Source organism: Rhopilema esculentum, chromosome 18 (assembly GCF_057945365.1).
Source record: "Rhopilema esculentum isolate cy_ngs chromosome 18, ASM5794536v1, whole genome shotgun sequence".
In the NCBI taxonomy this organism is placed as follows: Eukaryota; Metazoa; Cnidaria; class Scyphozoa; order Rhizostomeae; family Rhizostomatidae; genus Rhopilema; species Rhopilema esculentum.
Window position 1 is genome coordinate 1,265,541 of NC_142832.1, and position 24,476 is coordinate 1,290,016.

The 24,476-nt window shown below is 37.8% G+C and overlaps 2 protein-coding genes across 2 annotated transcripts; both read left to right on the forward strand.

Annotated features, from left to right (window-relative positions):
* The first annotated feature begins 1,349 nt into the window (after positions 1–1,349).
* Positions 1,350–3,636, forward strand: LOC135696614 (G protein-coupled receptor 161B). Its single transcript, XM_065216071.2, has one exon. It carries the CDS (start codon positions 2,203–2,205, stop codon positions 3,484–3,486), a length of 1,284 nt encoding a protein of 427 aa, XP_065072143.2. The 5' UTR covers positions 1,350–2,202; the 3' UTR covers positions 3,487–3,636.
* A 1,950-nt stretch (positions 3,637–5,586) lies between these two features.
* LOC135696604 (uncharacterized) lies at positions 5,587–24,050 on the forward strand. The gene is made up of 11 exons (XM_065216047.2): positions 5,587–6,310; positions 7,434–7,562; positions 7,868–8,137; positions 15,506–18,006; positions 18,217–18,490; positions 18,818–18,996; positions 19,469–19,736; positions 20,260–20,748; positions 21,145–21,390; positions 21,867–22,105; positions 22,972–24,050. The coding sequence occupies exons 2-11, from the start codon at positions 7,472–7,474 to the stop codon at positions 23,083–23,085; spliced, it is 4,671 nt and encodes a 1,556-aa protein (XP_065072119.2). The 5' UTR covers positions 5,587–6,310; positions 7,434–7,471; the 3' UTR covers positions 23,086–24,050.
* Positions 24,051–24,476: the final 426 nt, after the last annotated feature.

Genomic DNA, 24,476 nt, shown 5'->3' on the forward strand with positions numbered 1-24,476 from the left:
AATTGATATATTGCGAGATACAAAAAGCAGTCGAAAGTCTCCCCCTCTCCCAAAAAAGTTGCATTGTCAATTTACGTCCCTTTTTTCTAAAACAATAGGTCAGCACAGACATTTTTCTGTTTTTGAACTGTAAGGTTGAAGTTTGTTTTATGGCATTACAGTATAATCCGGTTATAACGTGCTTTAAGGGACCAACGTATTAAGTACGTTATATCCGAAATACGTTGTAACGAGGGTAAGTAAAAATTGATTAAAACCAAGCACACCTTTTGCCGGGACCTTGCACACCAGTACGTTATATCCGAAAGTACGTAATAACAGAGTACGTTATAACGGGATTCTACTGTACTTCCCCTATCCTTACTAGTAATTGATCGTTTTGCTTTGCACTTGCAACACTCTAGCCTGTGCTCAAGACCTTTACTTTCAAGTAAGGGGTCTGGTACACAGGCTAGCAGCACTCCTGCTCTTCTCTGAATAGTCTTGTAACTGAAAAGTTCCTCCTTTTGAAAATTATGCTCCCTCTTTTCCTTTTATATTTGTTCTATTAGTGTATGAATATTCTATAAAATTTCATATCACATTCTTGCTATTAGGAAATTTATTTGTAAAGTTATTAACGATTATTGAAATTTGAAGAGCTTGAAATCTGCAGATTGAGCAGATCAAAATTGTTCCTCTATAAAGCAAGAAGATAACATGACGTCATCAGATAGATTATGTTGTCTCGTTGGAAGTTAGATGACTATGGTGCAGTCATCGCAGGGCATGGGGCCTTTGGGTCCCACTCATTCAGTCTTGCCCCCTTTTTAGACCACCCACTTTGCTCAACGCTCTGCGGTGCCTAGGGATGCGCCACATGAGAAGTTGCTACAAACAAGCAAGGTGGCTGAGACGGCATTAAATTACTACGCCGAGAAATCAGTTTTTGAGATTGAATTTTTAATAATGATTTGACTGGACAGCAATGTCAATTTTCATTTTAGCAACTATGGATAGTTTTTTTTGAAATTTTACATGACTCTTTTTGGCTTTTTCATGAGCTCATTCCAACCACGGTGAGTTGCTAAAATTATGTAGAACTGTTCCCTGACAAAAATATGAAGTTTTTTACAACCATAGTATCAATATCTTGAGAAATAACGTAGCTAAGCTCTTAATTTGGGTTGAACAGTAGAGTTTCACTAAAAATAGCTGCTATTGATAAAAAACACAAAATAGAAAACTTAATGGATCTAAGAAATTTAAACTGGGGCGCTGTGGGGCGATGTGGGGGCAATGGGGCTGCAAAGGAGTGATGGTTACTTAAATGCCCGAGCATCGTTGTACATGGGCTAGCTAGCTGCTAGTCCCATCGTCTGATTTTCGGCTTCCACCTTTGTGACCTCTCTATTTGTGTCTCATGAAGAAAGTGAAAAGTGGAACAAGAAAGCGGACAGGAGGAATAGGCTTGGAGCAAGTCTGTCTCCAACAGTGCTCGACCTCGAGAAAAATATCCAGCTGTTTCCAGTCCACAATCGGAAATGTGCTATCATATTTCTGACAAACTTCCGTTTTATCAACCAAATTCTGATGTGCAAACACGAGGAGCTCAACCTTGTGTCAAAGACAACAGGCCGTATCCCAGGCCTTGAATTTTTCTATTCGGCGGCTTTTGTTTTGGAGGCAAAATAGAGCAAACATTGATGAACATCAATGGGTTGTACAATTAATGAAATATTTTGACTGTGAGAAGACCAAATAGCGATTGGCATATCAAATACAGTGTTATTGAGCATTATCAACTACCAAGGTGTCTAATGGTTTTCACTGGTTTTACGATGGAACAATCTGTTATGGACAACAAATTGAGTAGCTGCCTGTTCTAAACGTATAGCAACATATCGGTAGAAAAAGGCTTGATACAGCGGGGATACAAAAGGAGTTGCAAGGAGGCTTTTAATGTTCACCAACTGAAGTAAGTTCAAGAACACCCTTATGACAACTTGATGACTGTTTGCCGATCTATAGTTATCTGGAATGGATTGTTACCAGTTTGGTTACGTTAAATGCTTATTTTTGTTGATGCCTGCTGCACGAGGATAGGACCACACAGAGTCTTTATTGTGTGCACTGGGAGTATATTGAGTTTCATGTGGAACTTTGCCACAACCCGTACTTTAACAGCGTGTGTCTGGAAGCAGACGGGTTTTCACAACAGCAATGCCTGCTTCTAACAACTCTAGCCTCACATCGCTAACTCCTCCATCTGAGATACCAGACGAAAAGATCCTCGTTGTTTTCTCGGTGCTTCTAGCATTTTTGTCACTAGTCAGCATCATCGTTAACTTTGTCTCAATAGCGTTGTTCATGAAAAACAAAGAATTGCTTGCAAATCCAGCCAACAAACTAGTATTTAATTTTACAGTATCGAGTTTTGCTGTGTCGATTTTTACTATGCCAACTTCATTTATCAGCTTCGCATTGAAAGAATGGCCTTTCAAGGAATTCATTTGCCATGTATCCGGAATTCTGTCCATCTGCCTTCCTATCGTGGAATTGCTAACACTTGGCGCCATGGCCTACGACCGACATCATTTCATTGTCAACCCTTTAACATATCCGATCAATATGACTTCGTTTAAGGTGAACGTTATTATATTTTTTATTTGGTTTGTCTCTATCGTTGCTGGCCTAATGCCTGTATTTGGATGGGGCTCTTATGGATATAACAGAAGCGTAATGACATGCACCGTTTTATGGCCTCAGTCCTCTAGTTTTGGAATTTATTTCTTTGTTGTTGGGTTCGTTATGCCGCTAGTAATTCAAGTTTACTGCTATGCTGGTATCGCAAGAGCCGCCAAAAAGCAGGCTAAGTTTGGCAGGCGTATGAGCAGGGTTGCTATTGTCCCTTTGCAAGTTGCAAAAATTATCAGAGAAACTTCAGCAGCCAAAACCATTAGAAAAATATGCATTGTCATGGGAATATTTTTCTTGACGTGGCTACCTTTTATGATTATTATTATGGTTAGTGGTTTTAAAAAAGGAGAGCGCCTTGTTACACCATTTTTTATCGCGAACAACTTGGCCTACTGTTCAACTTTTGCCTATCCGTTGCTGTTTGTTTTCCGTGCAAGAAATTTAAAGAAGGAACTCAGAACATTGCTAAGTAGTTCTCGATTGTTTAATTGCATAAACTCAATCACGCCTGAAGATGACGTTGAAAGTTCAGAACGCAAAGAGCGAAGAAGATCGTCGCTTTCCACAGACGGTTATGACCTCGGCTCCAGGAGGAGGTCAAGCCGAATAAGCCGGGTATCATGGGCGATGCCTGTTGTCATTGAGGACGGGGTTGAGCCATCCAAAGAGCCAAGGCCATCTGTCACAGCGTCTACCATAACCACAGATATAAGCAGTAACCATATTGGATGTTTGTTACCCGGTGAGATGGACTACAGTGGCAAACAAACTGAAATTTCCCTTAAGAAGACAAACAGAATCGTGTAGTAGATGTACTTTGTGTGAAAGAACGTAGAAAACATTATTGAATTAGTATTAGAAATCGAATTGCAATAGTTGGTAGTTTTTGCTTACTGTAAAATGTAGTAGTATTTTATTATATGTCATGTTTCTATGATATACAATATATCATAGTGATTTATCTTATCTCGGTTAGCTTGCCTAATTTCTGAAAATTTCAGGAAGAATAAATTCTATACCATCGAAAGGGAATTCTATTCTGGCAATAGAGTCCTAGTGACCTAAAACTGTAATAAATAAAGGGTTGAAATTTTTGTTTTTAAGAGACAGTGGAAAATAAATGTCTTGGCCAATTTGATGAATTCTGATAATATTACCATACATAGTAAGGCTTGATAGATGACATCAATTTCTATTTTGTTAGTGCCAGTTTCATTACAAATACTGAATATGTAGTAGAACTCTACAAAGATTCATTTATTAAGACTCTTGGTAAAAATCTTCCGCACGTGAGTTACGCGACGGTCACTTTTTCTGGACACTGAATAAAAGAGGATGGATGACTTAAAGCATAAGGCTAGATTTTGCATGCAGCTATCAGCTCGACACCAATTAACATCAAATCTTCCTTTAGGTCACAGAACAATCCAGCCATTTAATGAAAAGATTTACCCTGGCACCGCTTGAGGGCAACAGCTTACGGTGACGCTGATATCTTTAGTCTGAAATACATATTTGGATTAAGAGTAATTTCTTAAAGAGCAACAGGATCAATTCCTATTTTGTGCCAATCTTTCATAGCTTTCTGGTTTCTAATAGATTTCCATAGTCATGCCCATGAGATCGTTTTCTATTGCAGTAGCTTAATATATATGATCGCTTCTTACCCAAGTGCTCTAGCGAACTGAAACGTATCTACTTGCAGTATAGCCATAATGTGAAGGGGCAAAAGATTTTGGGCAATAGAAAAGTCCTTTGGTATATTGCTGAGTGAAGAGCCGTAAGAAGTTTGGGACGAATTAAGCTACAAAGTACCATGTCTCTAAAAATGAGCTTCTATGCTGTTGACTAAAATCGAAAGGCCTTTCAATTCAACGGACAAGATAGACCCACAAACGTTTTGGTTCAGGCTCAATCTCGTTTGATATTCAGTATATACTCCAACATTCATAATGCGAATCGAATAAACACGAATAATAAACTACAGAGAGTAGCCCCCTAAAAATGCTGCACAAATTACGTTTTTTACGTAATTTAACCGAATTTGAATTTGGGCAGCAATTTGCTCTACCTTATGCCCAAACCCAGATCTGTCTCGTTGAAGTATGAATGGGATCTTGTAAAGATTAGAGGGTAATATAATGAGACACTGGGAGGATTTCCGAAAAGTCGATGCCAGCAAATTTTCATTGTAAGTTGCCTAAGGCTGATCTCAATTTTACCTGTTTCGTTCGCACATTCAATAAGTCAATCTTTCTTTGGGCACAGAGAGAAAATTGCCTTTACCCAGTCTCTGCTCCTTGTTGAGCGAAGTTGTAAAATTAGATGGAGGCTAGCAATGGACAGAAGTTTGCACGATCGAGGAGAGGTCGAAGCGAGACTTTACATTGCTACTGCAAAGCGGCCCCTTCTTTTCCAGAAAAATGTCTTTTACTTATGTACCACAAGCTACTCCAACTTTATCCAAATTAGCATATACATTATTGATTAAATCCTTTCATTAATGTCTCAAGATTTGATAATCTTCGTCAAATTTATTTTGTAGTTAAAAGCAAGTCCCTAATGCCCGTACGAAATAAAAGGCGTGCAAAGAATGAGTCTTGTGGAACAGCACCCAACTGTTACTGAGGATAGACAATATCATTTTCGTTCTTGCTGAATCAAACGAATCTATGCGCGTTCGAAGCAACCTATGCTATTATGCCATACATGATAAGCTTCTTCAATTTGCAAGCATGCTTCTTGATCAATAGAGGCTCATTCATTTTATGCGCAAGGACACTGACAGACAGTATTCTGAATTTTGGTAGCGGCTAGTTTGATCAAACAAGCTGTAGAAAAAGTAAAATGAAATTATTCGTTATGCTGGGAATATCATTGTTAAAGGACAATCAATGTCTCAAATCTTTTGTGAGAAAACAACACTTTAGCAAATCGATCTGTTTATGTTACACGCATTTTATGTTCTCTACGACCACTGCCGAGATATGCAATCAAGGTTGCTTTTACATGCAGATAGGCCATATCATACGGGAATCAGGTCAATAACAAGTTCCAGTTAAGCTGCCATCAACACAGTTCAGCTCAACGAAAAAGAAATCACACTTGTAGGAATTCTGTGCATCTGCCATTGTTTTCGTGTTCACAGTCAGCTGATCTCAACTGGACCTGCCATGGCGTAAACGATGATTAGATTGCCACCATTGTTGTTACTTTACTCAATAACTAGATTTATCTATCTTAAAATGTCGTAATTATTAAGCGTGTAACTATTCATAAAGACTTGCCCGAAATGATTATGACTGGCTTGTCTATCCGCAAATTATGACGACCAAGCGAGATGTGTGTGCAACCTTGCGTAGCCTTTGGGTTAATAGAGAGCTCAAGCGTGTGCCTAGCTTACGGTTCGGCAAGGTGGCGCTATTATTAATCACGCGCAAGCAAGTTAATACATCCGAACTAAAGAATGTGAGCTTAATCCGAGTAGCGAAGCTAATTCCGTCGCATTTCAAGTTTCGAGTATACCATTTGTTTGCAGATTTACGTATTGCGAAATATTGTGAAAGTTCGAATTTACGACGCCGTGATTCCAACAATCTATCGCAACGCTCTTTGCTTTTGAAAGCATAATGTAAGTATGTTAAGATTTTTGAATGTTGCAGAGTCTTGATAGCCGTTGCAAGGGCGGTGCTATGAAGCAGGGTTAAAGAAACCAAGGCAGACTTCTACTGAGACAGTATTTGAAACGAATACACTAGTTTTTGTTTCCCAAAGCAACTGACACAAAATTCGCAAATGTCGAAGATATATAAAGCTTTGGCAATTTGGAATCGCAACACCCGTGCTCTATAAATAGCAACATAAAGAATGTTATTACAATACTACGTTCGGTTTTACAATACTACGTTCGGTTGAAGGCAACGATTGAAAATTAGAAAAAGATATATAACCTTTGCTTAAAACAGTTGATTGGTTAAGCTGAGCGATTCATTTATTTATAATACCATTCTTTATTCTTCAATTACTTCATTGTACATTTAGTTGAAAAAAGCGTCTTTTAAGACTTTTGTTTGTAGATATTATGGTAATATAGAACCATAATCAGCCGCAGTTGTTTCCAAAAAGCAAGCGCTAAGAAATGGAGTAAAGCATTTCACAGTTTTTATGCTTTATGGCAAATTGTATCATTCTGAAATTTTAGGTTATCTTTTATGAAATTTTTTTAAAAAGCATTTTAAATTCTAAGTAACAGTAAATAACTGAATGATACTTTTTGATAAAATTTTTTAATGCATGCAGAATGGTGCGTTTGCTATTTTCCTAATGAATAAAGCGCTTTTACCGAATAATATTGGCTACATTGCTTTGGATATTTCGGAAATCATCGATCATTACTCTGCCTAGGAATTCTGAAAACTAAGAAAAATTTCAGCTCTCAGCCCCCACGAATTGTTTGTCTCTCTTTTCTTTCTCGGCACCAACCAAAGAATATTGCATTTTAAATAAGCATTTCACAAAATATTTGCAAAAGCAATTTATACTGCAAAGTATTCTTGCATTTTCTTTCCTTTAAATAGTCCCCTGTTCGCTACAGTTTCTTCATTTTACAAATGTTATAATTTTTGTGTAAAATAATTTATAATGTGAAAAAGATTTATAATTTATAATACCCTTTTGTCTTCTCCTAGCAGGTCCTATACCCTTATGCGTAATAACTCAATTTTCTATTCTAATATCTATTCATTTTGTTTTAGATATCAATGATGCAGACAATATCATAGTATGAAGAGAAATGAGAGGAAGTTTCTTTGTATCACTAGGCTTCGTGCTTTTTTCATTGGAGAGCATTCTTGCTGTGCAGGATGGTCCATCAGAAGAAGATGGTGAGGAATAGGCCTGGCATTACAAGACATTCAATTTTTTCAACAATATAACAAAACCTTGATATTTTATAGGATTTTGAAGCTTCTATAGAAAGGCACTTTGATCAAGTCTGTAACGTTTTCGTGACAGAAACAAAGTTCTTTTGAAATTTTGTGTATGTAAAGTGCATGTTAGTGACAACACCCTTCATGTGTTATAAATGCTTTTTTGTTTTGTAGAAAATACTGCAACGAGTCGATTTGCTTACGTTCTAGCTCCTCTATGATAGCATAGTTAAAACCACGTGGGTTTATTTGTGTTGTAGATGACAGTGGACTCACAGCAAAGGAGCTGCTCAAAACAATTGCTCCAACGTACCACCTTGCAAAAGTACCCCCTGGTTTCCCACCCCTCGATAGAATGAACACCGATAACTTCAATTATGGAACCAGGGGAAGATACATTAAAGTCGTAGCGGCTCTCAATGAAACTGTTAAAATGGTTAAAAACTATATAGAGATCTCAAAGGTACAGATGAATTTCACATATGACAAGCAGCAACCGGAGAACGGAACATGGAGATTTAACGGAACAGGTTAGTCTTTAAGATTTTTTATTTCAAACATTAATCGATTCTCTTGTTATCCAGAGAACCAGTGACTGGCGAGGCAAGGGATTATGCCTTACGCCTTATCGCATCAAATTTTTGAGAAATTTCGGAATGATCTCGGAATGTGTACTTGATTGGTCAAGTTCAAGTAAAAAGGTAATCAAACACACACAAGATGTGTCCCGCTACTTGTGCTTTCTTGCAAAATTTTTACTTGCTTATCCTGGTGTATGATTAACCCCCCCCCCCCGACCCCCCCCCGTCCTTATGGTACATAGCATTAGCATGTTCTCTGTATTTACATACGTACACGAACTATTTTTTTATTATTATCAAAGATTATATCCAGATGCAAATCAAAACAAGCCAAAAGATTGAAAAATAACACTCAATTTATTCTATACTGAACCGCACTCATCTCAACTCATTGTCCATTTCAACTCAGCACTACAAAGATTTGCTCGACCCTTGTTCGGTTTCTAGCGTTTTATCACACTGTGTAGATACTTATTGCCTATTTCCATTGCTTAATTGTGGCCTTCGATACAGTCTTGCAAGCAACTAAGCAAATTTTTCTTCCATTAGGGAAGGCAAATGTAGAAATATTTGGATAATCTTTTAAAAAAAATTGAAACCAACTTAGCAACGTATTGTCCGAAAATTAAATATTAAGCCTTTTTGATCCAAGAATTACCAAAACTTTCTCCTAAAGCTAGATATTCTAACGTTTCACATGAACTTAATTAGCTCATATTCAAAATCTTCTGTCATTGATTTTCACCTTGATGTCGTATGCTAGAACCTCGAAGCTTTTCCTTTATGTTCTTGTCAGCAAATTGCAGAATTATAGGTTTTTCGCGTTAAAACTGAGCCAAAGAATAACAAACAACTAATTTTATTGGATGGTGCAAATTAAAAGGTAAAAAAGAAGTGTTAACTCACTTGCTTATCTCATCTTCGCATCAACTCAGTTCTTTCACTTGAGTTTCACGCGGAGTGGAAGAAATGTCGTCAGCAAAATATATTCGCGCCCAGCATAGGTTCCAAATCTTTGATTGGCTAAGAGTTCTGATTACATTCAAATTCTCCATAGCCCTTTAGCCAATCAGAATTCAAGAATACGACAACAAACGTGCCTCGCAGCTAGATTTAGGCCTATTTTGGACGTTTTTACCACTACCCACAAAAAAATAAACGTGTAAAATTTGTTGCAAGATAACCTAAATTTTTTTTTAAAAATTTAGTCTTTGGTAAATTTAGAAAAAAACTGCCGTTGTACTCAGTTAAAAATTTTCCGCGATCGTCAGTTACGAAGGCTTGAAGTTAGCAGTTCACCATCCCCCCAATGACAGCGAAAGAAGTTTGAAAATTCACACTGCTTGAATGTTAAAATCTATTTTATCTACGTAATCAACAAATTAGAACTCACCATAACAAATACATGGCAATATCTTTGCATATCGGCATGAATGTCTATGAAACTTACGTGGAAAAACGCTACATTTTACCAAAACAATATGCAGCTCTTCTATCTCGTAAAATCGTATTAGCATCAGCATCTCAACTAATGTAATCCGCTTAAACTTATTTTCAACTTCTTCATAATTACTTTTTGCACTCAGTTACTTCATATATTTCTTTTAAATACTTGTAAAACCAACGAGAAACTCATGTCCACTGCCAGTCCACTGCTGAAAAGGCTATCGCAATGCAGAAGCTGACGCGATGATAAAAAAGGGCGGGAAACGTGCCTCGAATCTTGACTTGGGCCTTATTTACACGTTTTTACGATTGCAAAGAAAAAGATCAATCGTGTAAAGTGTATTTGCACGTTTTTACGATTCCCCAGAAAAAAATTAATCGTCTAAAGAGTGTTGAAAATGATCTATGATTTTAAAAATCGAGTGTCTGATAACTTTCCTTTGTGCTCAGTAAATTTTTTCCCAAATGATCCCCCCAATTAGGGAGGAGAGACCATATGATGCGCGCAAGCATGCTGTTTGGTGTGTGTTCAGTGTACTCGCTTTGATCATAATTAGTGGGATTCAATAAGTGCGGTTGTGGCTTTTTACGGCTTGTTTACACTATATTATCGTGTGTGTTGACGTGGATATTGTCTAATCGGCATTGATGGTGGTTTTTAAAAAAACCGTTTTATTCGTCGATGGCACAACTACTATGGTCTATGTGTGTGTTCCCTTTCATTTTGGGCCGGGAATAAGGCCCCAGCTGAAGATTTGCTGCTTTAATCGAAGAAGTGTACAGCTGATGCGAGGCTCTTGTTTCTCTAATTCCTCAACTCCACTCTCCTCATCCTCATCGTCACCACAGTTGGCATCAATTTCATTGGCAACAATACCGTCATCGTCATCTTCATGATGGCGTAGTCCATCGCAAGCTTTCTCGGAGAGCACCTTCATCGAATTTGCAAGTTCTTTTGAGCAAATCAAGCATACCATTTTTCCAGAATTTAGACAGCTTGTGTGAAAGGAATGTCCGCAGCCATGGAAAATATGGAATTCTTGGAACACATCTGAGCAATCTGGCCTATCACATTTCCTATAAAAAGATATTTCAAAAGGTTAAGTATTGTTTAAAGGTATATTCTATATTGATTATGTTGTCTTAAAGTGAGAAGAATAAAATGTAGTTGGTCAAGGGCGTATTTATAGGGGACCTGAGTTGGTTATACCCCAAAGTATAAATGAAGGGAATTGCTACTTTTACAAAAATGACACCTCTACAATGACATCCCAGAAATCCAGGGGTTAACCTCACAATTCCTGTGTCAAAAAAAGAAAAAAACTTCATCCTTTACCTGCAATAAGTGAATCCCCTGACCAAGATGCCTTATCTTAGTTAAAACAAAAAGTAATTACACAGACCTGGATGCATTTGGCTCCTTTCCTGGAAACTGAAATCCCAATGGTAGAACCTTTGAGGCAACAACATTTTCTTCTCCATAGATCTGTGGCAATTTCCAATAACTGAAATTCTTTTTCTTCCCTCTAGGTCTTGGTACTTCCGATGCATTGTTGGGATGATCTTTGATGTCTTCCAGAACTGTGATTAAAAACTTTGCTGCTACCATTTTCAACTGCTCAAGTCTTCCTCTCTTAAATGTGTACTTCTTTGGCACAACAAATGTTGATACGAAACTCAATGATGCATCTTTCCTGCTGTCTAGCCCTTTGGCTTTCTTCCGAAGCATATCACCACAGTCATGGTCTTGAGTCTCAGCACGAAGGTGTGAATGAAAATTCTCAACAGGGTATTCGTCAAAAGCATTGAGCATATTCATCAGTGTGTGATAAAGTGGATGATCTATAGACTTCCAATACAAGAAATTGCTCAGCCACACCAATGGAGCTTTGTCATAATGGTGTCTTTTATAACAGAAGAACATTACCCAACACCGAAACAGAGAGCTAGCAAACATTTCAGTATTCCCACTTTTGAAGATCACAGAGTAGATGGAAAGGACAAGAGGAATATAATTGTCAAGTAGATTGAGTAAGGTTAGATACTGGATATCTTTGCAATTTGAAAATGCAACAATAATCTGATCCCTTATCAAAGTCCAACCACCATACAAGACCTCAAGAAGAAAAGAAATCCTCCATGCCTGTGGCTTATTGGCAAGAACTTTATTTTCACCAAAGATGTAAGTATATGCCTTCTTAAAAAATTCAATATTAAGGAGACAAACACATTCTCTAGCATTAAGTTGGATATGCAGAGGACCGATGAAAGGAACTATATGTTGAAGAAATGGACAACTGTCAGATTCTTTTGCATGTAGTTGTACTTGCCTCATGTAAAACTGGGCAGGCCAGTCTCCTGGCTGGGGACATATGAAATTTGAAAGGTACGAATCCAGTCCATTATCAATGGCATGACATGCTGCTTGACGGAAATTGTGAAAACCTTTTAGTGGGATTTCAAGCTCATCGATTAGTTTGCAGCCATCCATCTTTCTCATTGCTCGTTCTCCTGTCTGATGTTCTTGGTAATCGTGGATCTCAATTCTTGATCTTTCCATTTCAGGATCAAAGAATGCTGTTCTTATCCAGTATGGCATTGATGATGCAAATGTTGTTGAAAGAGATGAGAGCATCTTTGTGGTGAAATCGAGCAACATATCTTGACAAATACCATCTGGGTTTACTACATGTTGGTCAACTGGAATAGCAGAGCCATCACAGAACCGCTTCATCAGTATTGTTGCCATGTTCCTTGCTTTTGATGTAATGTGATCAGTTGGCCTCCTCTTTGTATGGATGTTAGTAAAGTCGTCAATCATGAGGATTAAAAGTGCTTTCCTTTCAATAGCATCAGCAATGAAGTCCTTCACAAGTGACTCATGACTCTCAGCAATCTTGTAAAAGTCTCTGCGTTGTGTTGACTTTGACACTGCTATGCCACTTTTATGCAGCACTGATAGCCCCCCTTCACTTATTCCTTTCCCAACAACCATGTTTGACATAACTTTTTGATACCAGCTTGCTTTTTGAGATTGGCCAAACATCAGCATATAGATTATTGTGACAGCTTTTTTCTTGTTCAAGGCTTGTCTATGCACAGGTTTGTCTTCTGACGACATAGCATTCAATATGACAGAAAACAATTTGTTAGCACCTGCTGAAATGGCGACAGTTTGCAATGCTTCAGGATCAAATGGAGGCAGCTCATCACTTTTCCCATATCTTGACCACAAATGTTCTCTGAGAAGTTTTACTTCTGCCTGCAAGTCAACACTTTGGGAAACTGTCTCGGTGAGTTGAATCAGTAGATCTGTTTGAATGTATGTAAATCTTTCTCCAACTTCTACAGCACCTACTCCTTCAAGGTAATGCTCTTCAACTGGATATGTTGGGACAAACTTGACAAGAAACTCAGGAACAAGATAGAATGTTTCGCCTTTAACTGTTTTTGTCTGAAAATTCAAGGGCTTGGGACCTTCCTGAGAATCATCATCAATCTGATTAAAGTCAGAAGCATTTTCATCTTTTATGCTGAAAGCTGATTCTGTATCTTGGGACTGAGATGATTCAGATTCAACATCAGCAATTGCATTCATCAGCTGAAAATCAGATGATATCATCTTTGAACATATTTTCTTAAGTTTATTTACCTAAATTTTGTAATTGAAGACTTCTTTCAACCCTGTAGTCAATTCATTTAATTTCTTTTAAGGTCTGGTGCACAGTGGCATGAAACTGTGGCCTTCCAAAGCACCAGAAAGCACCAGCATTTATCAGAAAAATATATTTGCCCCCCCCCCCCAAAGTATCCTTAACATCCTCCCCTGAAAAAAATAGCTGAAGCCCCAAAAAAACTTCTTTATGCCTCAACAATATCTGCAGTCAACCAAAATATCTATAGCTTTCTAAAATATCTTTAGCCCCTTAAGATATATTCAACCACCTAAATATATTTTGTAAATAGTACCCTCCCCCCAAAAAATGACCCCCGCTTTCCCCTGCAAATATCATAATTTTATCTAGAGCACCTCCCCCTTAACCAGCCACATATTTAATATGTTTTTTTATCTATTTGTATACTATTCAGAATATGATAGTTAAGTCTTAAAGAAGCAAAAAGTATAAATAGACAAAGTCAAAAGTGGCAACAGGAAGTATTGTGTACTTGGTATGAAATTTTTATGAGAATTGATATTCTTGTTATTTGAATACTTACTGTTGCATATGACGGGAGATTCTCGTATCTCTCTGGCAAAGTAGAAGTGAATTCGCGTTTCTTCCAACATTTTTTGAGACAGTCTGTACAGATGTGATATTTTGCCCTCTTCGAATCCTTTTGCTTGAAAGCTTTGAAAAAAGGGTTAGAAGTGCCGACTCTTGCTTTTAAATTAACCATTAATGGAGACATACTTCTCCAAACGTCGTGTCTTTCATTTGCGCAATTTTTTGAAAATTTTCCCATTTTAATTACATGCGAGTATAACGAAAATTTTCCAGCCACAACAAAAAAATTTTCGCAAGTGACGTATGTTTGATTTTCCCGCCCTTTTTATCATTACAAATCGCGTCAGCTTCTGCATTGCGATAGCCTTTTCAGCAGTGGACTGGCAGTGGACATGAGTTTCTCGTTGGTTTTACAAGTATTTAAAAGAAATATATGAAGTAACTGAGTGCAAAAAGTAATTATGAAGAAGTTGAAAATAAGTTTAAGCGGATTACATTAGTTGAGATGCTGATGCTAATACGATTTTACGAGATAGAAGAGCTGCATATTGTTTTGGTAAAATGTAGCGTTTTTCCACGTAAGTTTCATAGACATTCATGCCGATATGCAAAGATATTGCCATGTATTTGTTATGGTGAGTTCTAATTTGTTGATTACGTAGATAAAATAGATTTTAACATTCAAGCAGTGTGAATTTTCAAACTTCTTTCGCTGTCATTGGGGGGATGGTGAACTGCTAACTTCAAGCCTTCGTAACTGACGATCGCGGAAAATTTTTAACTGAGTACAACGGCAGTTTTTTTCTAAATTTACCAAAGACTAAATTTTTAAAAAAAAATTTAGGTTATCTTGCAACAAATTTTACACGTTTATTTTTTTGTGGGTAGTGGTAAAAACGTCCAAAATAGGCCTAAATCTAGCTGCGAGGCACGTTTGTTGTCGTATTCTTGAATTCTGATTGGCTAAAGGGCTATGGAGAATTTGAATGTAATCAGAACTCTTAGCCAATCAAAGATTTGGAACCTATGCTTTCGCGCCCTGTTTTGTAAGTAATCGGTCCCAGTCTTTTTGCGGCACTTCGCAGTATGAAATCATTTCCAAACCCTCGTTTTTCTTTTCATAATGGTGGGTCTCAGTCAATACTCACTTGGTTAGCTCCATTTAGATTCAACAATGTTATGAAGTTGATTAGGCTCAGAAGGGAAACGATGGGCTCAGAGAACTAGCTATGAAGAATCTTCATAACATGGGTGGGGGTGTGGTTCTTCCAAAGTAAAGATACTTTTTGTATTTCTTGTCAAGTTTATCACAAAGTGTACTCTTTTGCAATTTTGATTCAGCCAAGTTATAACCAAGGGTATCATATTTTACAATATTGGTACTTTGACAATGTTTGATTCTTAACAAAAGCTTTGAAAGTAAGAATTTAACCCTGACAACCAGGTTTTGTAGATAATAACCTGGTAAACAAAACAAGGGTACCATTTTGTTAATACATAGTCTTGGCAAACTATACCACTTTGAATTTGCTCGCGGCAAACCCCTACCGAAAGTTGACCAAGAGCCACTGCACCCCCCCCCCCCCCTGGTTCATAATGAATGAATTTATGGGGAAATGAAAATAACAACAAACCGTCTTTGTAGGTGTCCTCAATATTGGTAAGCAACGAGTGCACGTTTCCATAGCCGAAGATGGAGTTATAGAGGGCGATCTCGATGAAATATCTTTTGAAGATATTCTTGCTGAATACAACCACAGGGAACTTACCACCAGCTTGCAATTCGACAGCAAAGCAATCCAAATCAAGAAAGTCAAGGTTAGGGGTCGCGTTTTCACGAAAGATGGCTACTTCTATCTCGCTTTTCAAGGGTATGCAGATCTTGAGGATGTTTCGCCATCATATGCCACAATTACCGTTTCAAAGGCACCCGATGATCAGTTGAACGTTTACGCAATCCTTGAATTCAAAAATTTAAAGCCATCAACAGTGTTGGACCAGATAGTTGATGACGAGACAATGGATATACAATTCTTTTCGAAGATGTTGGAAGAGAGTGACTTGATAGCAAGTAACAAAACACAGTTTGGTATAACTGTATCACTTACTGATGTTTACAATATAACATACGACACCACGACAGGGCGAATCATCAGGGATGTTCTTCAATCACATATCCCAAGTGGCATCACTCTGTTATGCCCCATTGATTCTCTCGGCAGCAAAAAAGTTCCTCCAGTGAAATTAGCTTTTGTCATGAAGCGCCCAAATTTTGACTTTCTTGTAGACAAGCATGACAAAATTTCGCTGAAGCGGATCCTAAAAGCATTAAGCTCTGAATTTGCACCGCCATCGTTGCCTGTTTTTTTACGACGAACAAAGAAAGCGTTTACATCACACATCAGTTTTAATTCTGAAACAAACCTCTTTGCGATATTTGTTCGCATGAAGGACGAGGTTGGCCTCGCTCCCGGTGTTATCAATTCTAAGGTACGATCGATAGTATTAGTGCGAAATGTGTCAGGAACAAGTGGCGATGATGATTGGAGGCTGTCAGTACGAGGCAGCCTTCTGATTGGTCAAACAAAAATGAGAATGAGATATGCACAGATGGGCTATAAGCCAGAGAAAGTTTATGGAATGACAGCTGTTGCAAAGAAATTGACTATTCAAGATGTTATCGAAGAATTCAAGCCTAAAATCTTTGCAACCAAAGAAATAAAGGCTATGATTGAAAACACTGAAATTTCGGATATTGAAATGGAAAACGTGAATTTGTTCTCGCGGATAACAAGGACGAACACGCCTCATTTGCTTCTGACGGGAAGAGCAAATCTTCCAGAATGGGAAGATAACACTCGAGTCAGCATGCTTCTTCTTTTGGACAAAAAGCAATGGTATATGAAGATAGCTCTCACACTTGTGCACAGTCCTCTTAGCAATATCCTCCAGGCGTTCACTGGTTTTGAGCTCACACGCACAAGTCTCCTTCACAATAACAATATTATCACTAGCATCGTTTCATCCCCACTTCCCTCTTATAGTTTGCTGCCCCCTAAAATAATAACGACGCCTTTATTACGCGTTCCAGTCGCAACCGGACTTACGGTACTCGCACTGTTCAAGTTCCCTGACAACTGTGGCGATGATCAGCTTTGCGAGGCAGCTAAACAAGTGCTTGATACAAAAACGGCGTATACGTTTCGAGGTGTTCTTTCGTTGGAGGGTTTTGTGCTTGAAGCACCAGTCGCTGATGTAATCGAATTCGGCAACGGTGTTGCAGCTGTAAACAGCACTCTCGTCTTCAATGTTGGCAAAGAAACGACATTAGACTTGAGAACATCCCTTAAGATCCGGGATACTGACTACATCTTTGATGGAAGGCTTTCATTTCTAAAAAGTGGAAAAATACGGCTAAATATGTCCTGTCGCAAAAAAACCTGGGCTGCACCTTTTGGTATCACAATAGCCCAGTTCAAGAATTTAACTATGAATATGACAATGAATCCAAAGGACACACTCAATTACATCAAACTTAAAGGCATCATCAGAATCGGTGCTATAGGCAACAGAGGTGAAATGGAAACTGACGTAAACCTCAATTTCAATCCTTCTCTACCTGATGCTGGGCAGTTTTACGCCAATTTTACGAATGTGACTATAGCTGATCTGATGCGTTCATTTACGATTGATTACGAGTTACCTTATGTCTTACGAGCGGCAAAATTCCCAAATGGTCTGATGCTATCATACTCTTCACTCGATGAAACTAACGGGCATTTAACGCTGCATGGTGACATCAAAATTCTTGGAAGGGTCCTTCCATGTGAAGTCCAAATCATTCAGCCCGGGTCGATTAAAATAATTACGTCAAATAGTCCGGCTCCGGTCATTCTTGGAAATGGGCAGATTATTATCGAAGAAGAATCTGGTAACGAGTTGAGAGGTCCCAGCATTCTTGCTAGCATAAATCATAAAGAGGCTAACGTGACAATGAATGGCTTTGCAAAAGTTCTCGGCCTAGAATCAAAGTTGAATGTTTCTGTTCAAGAGGACGGACTGTCTTTCAAAATTTCTGGAAAACTCATGAATTTTAAAGACACCGAGCTAAAGGCAGAGTCACAAGGCAGTCTCGACGATTTTAAGGTAAACAATCCAAATTTATGTTCCACTAACAATTGTTATAGAAATCTTTAATCTACAGAACATCACGATATGTTATAGTGTTGTGAAATTTTGAAGGATTCTATAAATTCTAGAATAATTCTAACAAGAGGAAAGAGACACTAAAGCTTTTTTCGTGTAATATTTGAATGTCAAGAAACTAAAAGCTTTAATACGTTAATATTTTTGTAGGTATCCGGTTGCTTTAATGATATTCCTGAGCAAGTACAGTTGCTGCTTACAGAGATAATATCTAAAGCTGGTAATCAAAGTACTTTGAACATAGAAAGAGCAGAAAAGAACCTCGTTCTCGCTGACCAATACTACGAGGCAGCCAATCAGCACGAGTTACAAGCCATGCAAGAGCTAGAAGACTTAAGAAAAATTTACGAAATGGAGTTGATGGATTATGGAAGGTTTGAAGTGAGGGTGAATGACACATGCAAGCCCATTCAATGTGACGTCAGTAAGTCGATATAGTTTGTTAATGAGCCTGAAAATTAACGACATATCAAAAACGCAAGGTGCAGTCCGTTAGATTGCAAGATTTCAAGATACTTCTCAAATTCTTCTGATGGAATAAAGATATGTTCTTGTTTAGATGTTATTTTCCTCCTACCGCCTTATCACACCACACATTTTAACGATATTTTTGTGCCAACGGTTAGCAAAGGCAGAGTCCGTTAACGTTGATATCCTTAGCTACCATCAAATATTTACATTAAATTATGATGTTAATTTGCACGAAGAAATGAGGTATCTGCCTTCTCAGTGCTCTTTTCTGTCTTTTAAGCTTGCTTTGGCTGTCCTGAATGGAGCAGCTGTTGTCACAGAGATGTTTTTGGAGAATGCATTAAATGTGCCAGCTGGAAAAAATGTTGCTGGAAGGACGTCGACCCAATCTGCATAGCAGAAGACGACGGCTGTAGAGTTGTGCGTAGCATCGCAGAGTCGGATCTTTCGCAGCGACAGGTTAGTGGATTTAGAAAGAAATATCTTTTCCTTGGCTCGTATCAAGAATATCTGAAATAGATTTTTCCAAAGGACTTGTAATAGTGAGACTGTTCCTTTCAGACACCATTACAAGTTCATTGTAAACAGTATTCAGCTTTCTCGCCCAGTCATTGATCCGGAATTTGACGTTCATATTGCTATATACATGCTGAGAAGCTGCAAATCTTTTATTTCGTATCGAGTTTCAGTAAAACAAAACTTAGCTCAATTCGTGCGTTACAAAATACCCGACTTGTTCCTTCATATTTACGAAATTTCACTACAGCAAAACTCATGGAAGGCTTAAATATTTGGTAAGTATCTAAGTGCATTTCAAATAATGCAATTACGAGGATGAATCTCTGTCCTAACCCCATTTACCTTTTCTCTCTTTAAATTGGACGTATGCATATTACTAGCTCCATAACCGTCTCAAAATACTTCCCAATAGGTCCAGATCGAAGAAGAGAAAATGCACTTGGAAAAAATGGGAATTCTCGCCGTCGAAGCCGAAGAGAATAAAGGAAAGCACAAAGCGGTATTAGAAGCAGCAACAGATGCTAAAAGGCTTGTTGTAGAAGATTCAGGACCTGGCCTAAACGCAGCTGATGCGATTAGAAACCTTGGACCGTTAGAAGAGTGGCTTAGTGTTGACAGCGTTTGCTACAACACATCATTAGAGGAGGCTGCAACTGGATGCATGTACTTCCATGTCAAAGGTAAGCCGAAATTCCCGAAATGTAGACAACCTAGCTAAAATCCGAGTTGCTTAAATGAAGGTTGCTGAAGGCGAAATATTAGTAAGATTGAATAATAGTAAAATTAGCCCGATTGAATATTAGTAAGACTGGCCTCGGAAATACAAGAAAAGCATGTTCTTTGCCTCGTTCTCATGTTAATTGTTCAACTTATTGGATGTATGCGTAAATCCAATGCAGCATAATCATGGAATCCATTCGTGATGAGGGAGGCTTGTATGTGAGCTGTTATCATTGACCAATACAACAAAACTTTGCTTCTCTGCGAAATTACGTTTTAAGGTTACACTTACAAAGAATATGCTACGCATAATGAGCGCAAATTATTTATCGACGAGTAGCGACAATAATCCATCTACTTTTAGGACACATAGTTTTTGTTGGTGTAGCCTGTAAATTTTCAATGAATTGTTGATTCTAATGATTTGCTGTTTGAGAAATCATATTCAATACATCTAGTAATTTATTAATTTCTTTGTGCCAGGATCGTTTTACAAGGGACCTAAAAGTATCGTGTCTATTGGTAGTTGCTTGAAAGAAGAGCTTGTCAACGAGCTGGCAGAGTCGTTGGCCAACTACATGTTTCCAGGTATAGTAGACACATCCTCAGATGACGTAACAGATGTTAAACCAGATGCTGAAAGCCCTGCAGAAAGTCCTACTGAAAGCCCACCCGTTGCTGAAGATTACAATGGTGAACAGAAATCTCAACAAACTAGCAAAGGAAGCCGAGATAAGCTGGAACAAGATGCATTGTATCAAAGAAAACGTAGAGACATCATGAATATTGATACCGAGGTCCAGCCAAAACCCAAGAGGAGGCTAAGCAAAACTCACAAGAATCTGCTTGAGAATCCGTTTTGGGATTTCAAGATTGATAATCAAGATGTGAAATCTAGATCAAGGATTCCTCCTCATCCTGTTAAGAAGCAGATCATGAGCGGGATGTTGCACAAGAGGTGGAGAATTCCAGGTAAAATGCAGACACATTTCTTTATAATAACTGTCAAAGAATTTTACATGTTTTCAAGACAAAAATAATCATTGCCAGATATGAAGGGAAAATTTTTCACAAATGATCCTTCATTTTATCATTGGCAAGGGTAATAACTTAACCACTTTTTGCTTTCCAGCGATGCTCTGATGATAACGATGTAGATAGCAAATGCTAGATATTACAATTCTAGTTTTCTACAAAAGTTCACATATGGTTTTTTGCTGTCTGTTTCATTTTTATAATAAGTGTTGGCAAAGCTTTCGATACAGCTGTATAAAATTTGTTCAATCAAGGGGACATGTATCATGATGCAATATTTATCAGCTGTTTTAGTTACAAAATCTCCAGACATTGCATTACATATTTCCCCAGAAAACGCCGCTGGAAGATGCCACATATTTCACCAGTTAATCGACATATGCAAAGACATGGCTGACACTATAGTGCTCATGGACAAATCATTGTCATCAACTGTCAAAAAATACAAAAAGGAGAAAGCGGTTGTCACTGACAAGGCGGCATCCTCGATTGATTTCCTCGGCGAAGCAGCCAAGCTTGTTGATCTCAACGAAACATCAATGTCATCGGTTGACCAAACTTTACAAGTCGTCAACGAAGGTAGGGTTGTTCACTTATTTTCTAGCTGAAAAAGATAATTTTTTGCTGATTATAGTTGTATATATGCAATCTTAAGCTGAATATGATAAAGTGGCCTTGTCAATCAAACAAAGCTGTCGCAAATCAGAAGTCGTATATTGTGAAAGAAGGGTTTGTAAGCAACTTCGATGAATGGATTGGAATTGAGTAGTGCAAGAAATGTTTCTGTTCCTAGTCACTTTTGTTGGTCTCAAAATGTGCGTGCCAGTGATTATCAAAGCCTTATACTCAGAGTAAAATGTGATTAAAAGGCTGCCAGTTAAGGTTCAATAAAAAATGTATCCAAATAGAAAGTTTCGGAGGTCAGGAGGATTTTGAAACTACTTTCTGTATTTTCTAGCCTCTGCTCTCACTCTGCTAAAACCATCCTTTGCTACTTGAATGCATTGAAATTGTAAGATCTGCCACTTGTCATTTCTCACACTTCTATATGAAAGGAATTGATATCTGGGCATCTAAATGCGAGAAAGAGCTGAACTGGCAGAATTCTGTTGGAGTTCAAAACTGGCTGGCATCAATGGACCTCAGGATCCAGGAACTTGGTGGCTTCGGTGCATTTAGGTTTTTGGAAAACCTTTTCCATGCCTTCGAGGCCTTGTTCGAGGCAGCTACGTATTCAGACGACAATGCTGACCTGGCACTAATGCTGTTACAAAGAATTAGAAAAATATCAACGGTTTGCACATTTACATTTTTTCTGTGCTGATCTAAATTGGCTTAGAATTGTAAAGCAAGACAGTTTACAAAAGATAAAGAGATATCTTCGAATCTCATTATTGTGACAAGCTTGCATTGTTTACTATGGTTTCTTGCAATACAACGATAATTGATGTTAGAAATATCATTTAAGGTTTGACGAAAGTTTGAAAAGCCAAATACACGCAATAAAAGGAGATGTAATCCTCTTGAATCAGTTCAATTTAGTGACGTTTTCGACATGACACTGACTAGGCCTTTCAAGGTCATAATCAAATTTACTAAAAAACTTTCGACAACATCCTTGCAAGAGGTTAGACAACATTGATCAATCTGAAGTTTTAAACAAAAATCCAAACAAGGTGATCTTATATAATTAAAAATGCTACATCTTCCAAGTAGGACTAATATTTTTGATTATACACTATAATCCGGTTATAACGTACTTTAAGGGGCCAGCGTATTAAGTACGTTATATCCGAAGTACGTTGTAACAAGGGTAAGTAAAAATTGACTAAAACCAAGCACACCTTTTGCCGGGACCTTGCACACCAGTACGTTATATCCGAAAGTACGTAATAACCGAGTACGTTATAACGGGATTCTACTGTATCAAACTAATGTTAACATCAAACTCTTTGAAATGACAAAAATTGATATAAATTCAAAAAAAGCAATCATATTGATTAATATTTCCAAGTTCAAAATAGCTTTGCTTTCCTTTTCTAGTAAAGACATGGCTACTGACATTTGTATTTGAGTTTTATTACAGCATTTACACAAAATGGAGAAGGAAATAGCAATACTTTCATGCAAGAATCAACGTGTAATTTATCTTTTTTTCAGGGATTCAACCGTATCTTCCAAGAAAAACTGTCAATAAGAACAAGCCAGAGCTTTGCAAAAGAAATCTTGCACCATCTATCAGAACTGAAGCACGAGCGATTGTTTTGCACTTAGTTAACTTAGTTAACAATGAGTGGCTGTGCAGTCAGAAGGAAACGAGACTCTTGGGAGCTCTATGTAGCTTGTATTCTTACATATTGTAGGAGTGCTATGAGACCGCCACGCCCCACGAGAACTCAAAGCTCTGCGCATTTCTTGAAAGCACCATTCCATAATCAAGCTCTTTATCTGATTCTGGAGAGAGAAAGCAGCATTAACAAGATAACGGTTGCTTTACCCTTGTACGACAAAGCAGAATTTTTCTGTCAATTTTAAGAGGACGCGCCCATCCCGGATTACATCCACTTCATAACAAGCAACGTCATACCCGTGCCGACATAAAATAAATTCTATTGAAGTGCAAAAAATGCACATCAAACCTTTTCCTAGAAAAGAACGTTTCAACTTTAGCTGGTTTCAGAAGGCAAGTAAGAAGTAAATGCATCATTTGCAGAGGTAGATCACAATACGGAGCTGAGCTTGCTACTCTGTTTAATCTCAAAAGTACTGATTTTTGCAAATAAACTGAAAAGTTCTATAGTCTTTTTTTAAAGGCATTTGCTGTTGCTTGCAAGGCCAGATTCCAAACATTCATCCAAGCAAGATCATTTCAGAAGTGGTATACGAATCGACATTAGACACAAGATTTTTAAATATCATGTTTCTTTAAAGTGCCAATCAATATTTCTCAAGTGGGGAATTAGATTAAAAAGGATAATAAGAGTTCCAGTTTTAAATTCATCTTTAAAATACATCTAAGTTCTACAACTTCTTAAAACGAATATATTGTTCAATTGACAGTCTTCCATGAAGTGAAGGGAGCCCACTTGGTTTGAGCCTTGCATAACAAATCTTGCATTGAAACCTACTTTCAAGTCTTTGTTGCTAATGTTTATCGATTTCCATTAAATCGGAAGTCATTTGTTGTATATAATTCATATACTAATATTTATTATGTAATAAGACATTTTGAAAATACGGCTCTTTGTTTATCTTTCAAACCCTGCGTGTACAACCTACGAAAACAAATCCTTTCTTTCCTTTCGCGTGAGCTGAATATTGGATCAACATTCAGTTGCGTGTTCTCGTCATCGGCAACCTAGGCCCATTGTTAAAAAAATTCTTTTCTACCTGAATACGTCACATCTTCACATGAAATTGTTAGTATAACAGTTGTTTATTCTTGATATTGCAAATAACTCTCGGGTGTCTTTTCAAAATCTGCTGTGGTGTAATCCTTAAATTGGGAGGGGATATTCTAAACCTTTGCAAGTATAACGCTCCGGACTTAGGGAATGCTAAAAGCTCCTTAAGAAGATACTCCAAAGAGTTAAAATGAAATATTTTGAGTCTTTTTATAAGAAAAGCAACATAACATTGTCTCGCCTTCTGCCCCAGACCTCCCG

Excerpts from the sequence above, each read along its gene's own strand:
- LOC135696614 (XM_065216071.2), top strand. The coding sequence starts at position 2,203 with ATGCCTGCTTCTAACAACTCTAGCCTCACATCGCTAACTCCTCCATCT.
- LOC135696604 (XM_065216047.2), top strand. The coding sequence starts at position 7,472 with ATGAGAGGAAGTTTCTTTGTATCACTAGGCTTCGTGCTTTTTTCATTG. Across the intron at positions 18,007-18,216 it reads GCAGTCTCGACGATTTTAAG|GTATCCGGTTGCTTTAATGA; the intron begins GTAAACAATCCA and ends ATATTTTTGTAG. Across the intron at positions 20,749-21,144 it reads CAAGAGGTGGAGAATTCCAG|AAAACGCCGCTGGAAGATGC; the intron begins GTAAAATGCAGA and ends ATATTTCCCCAG.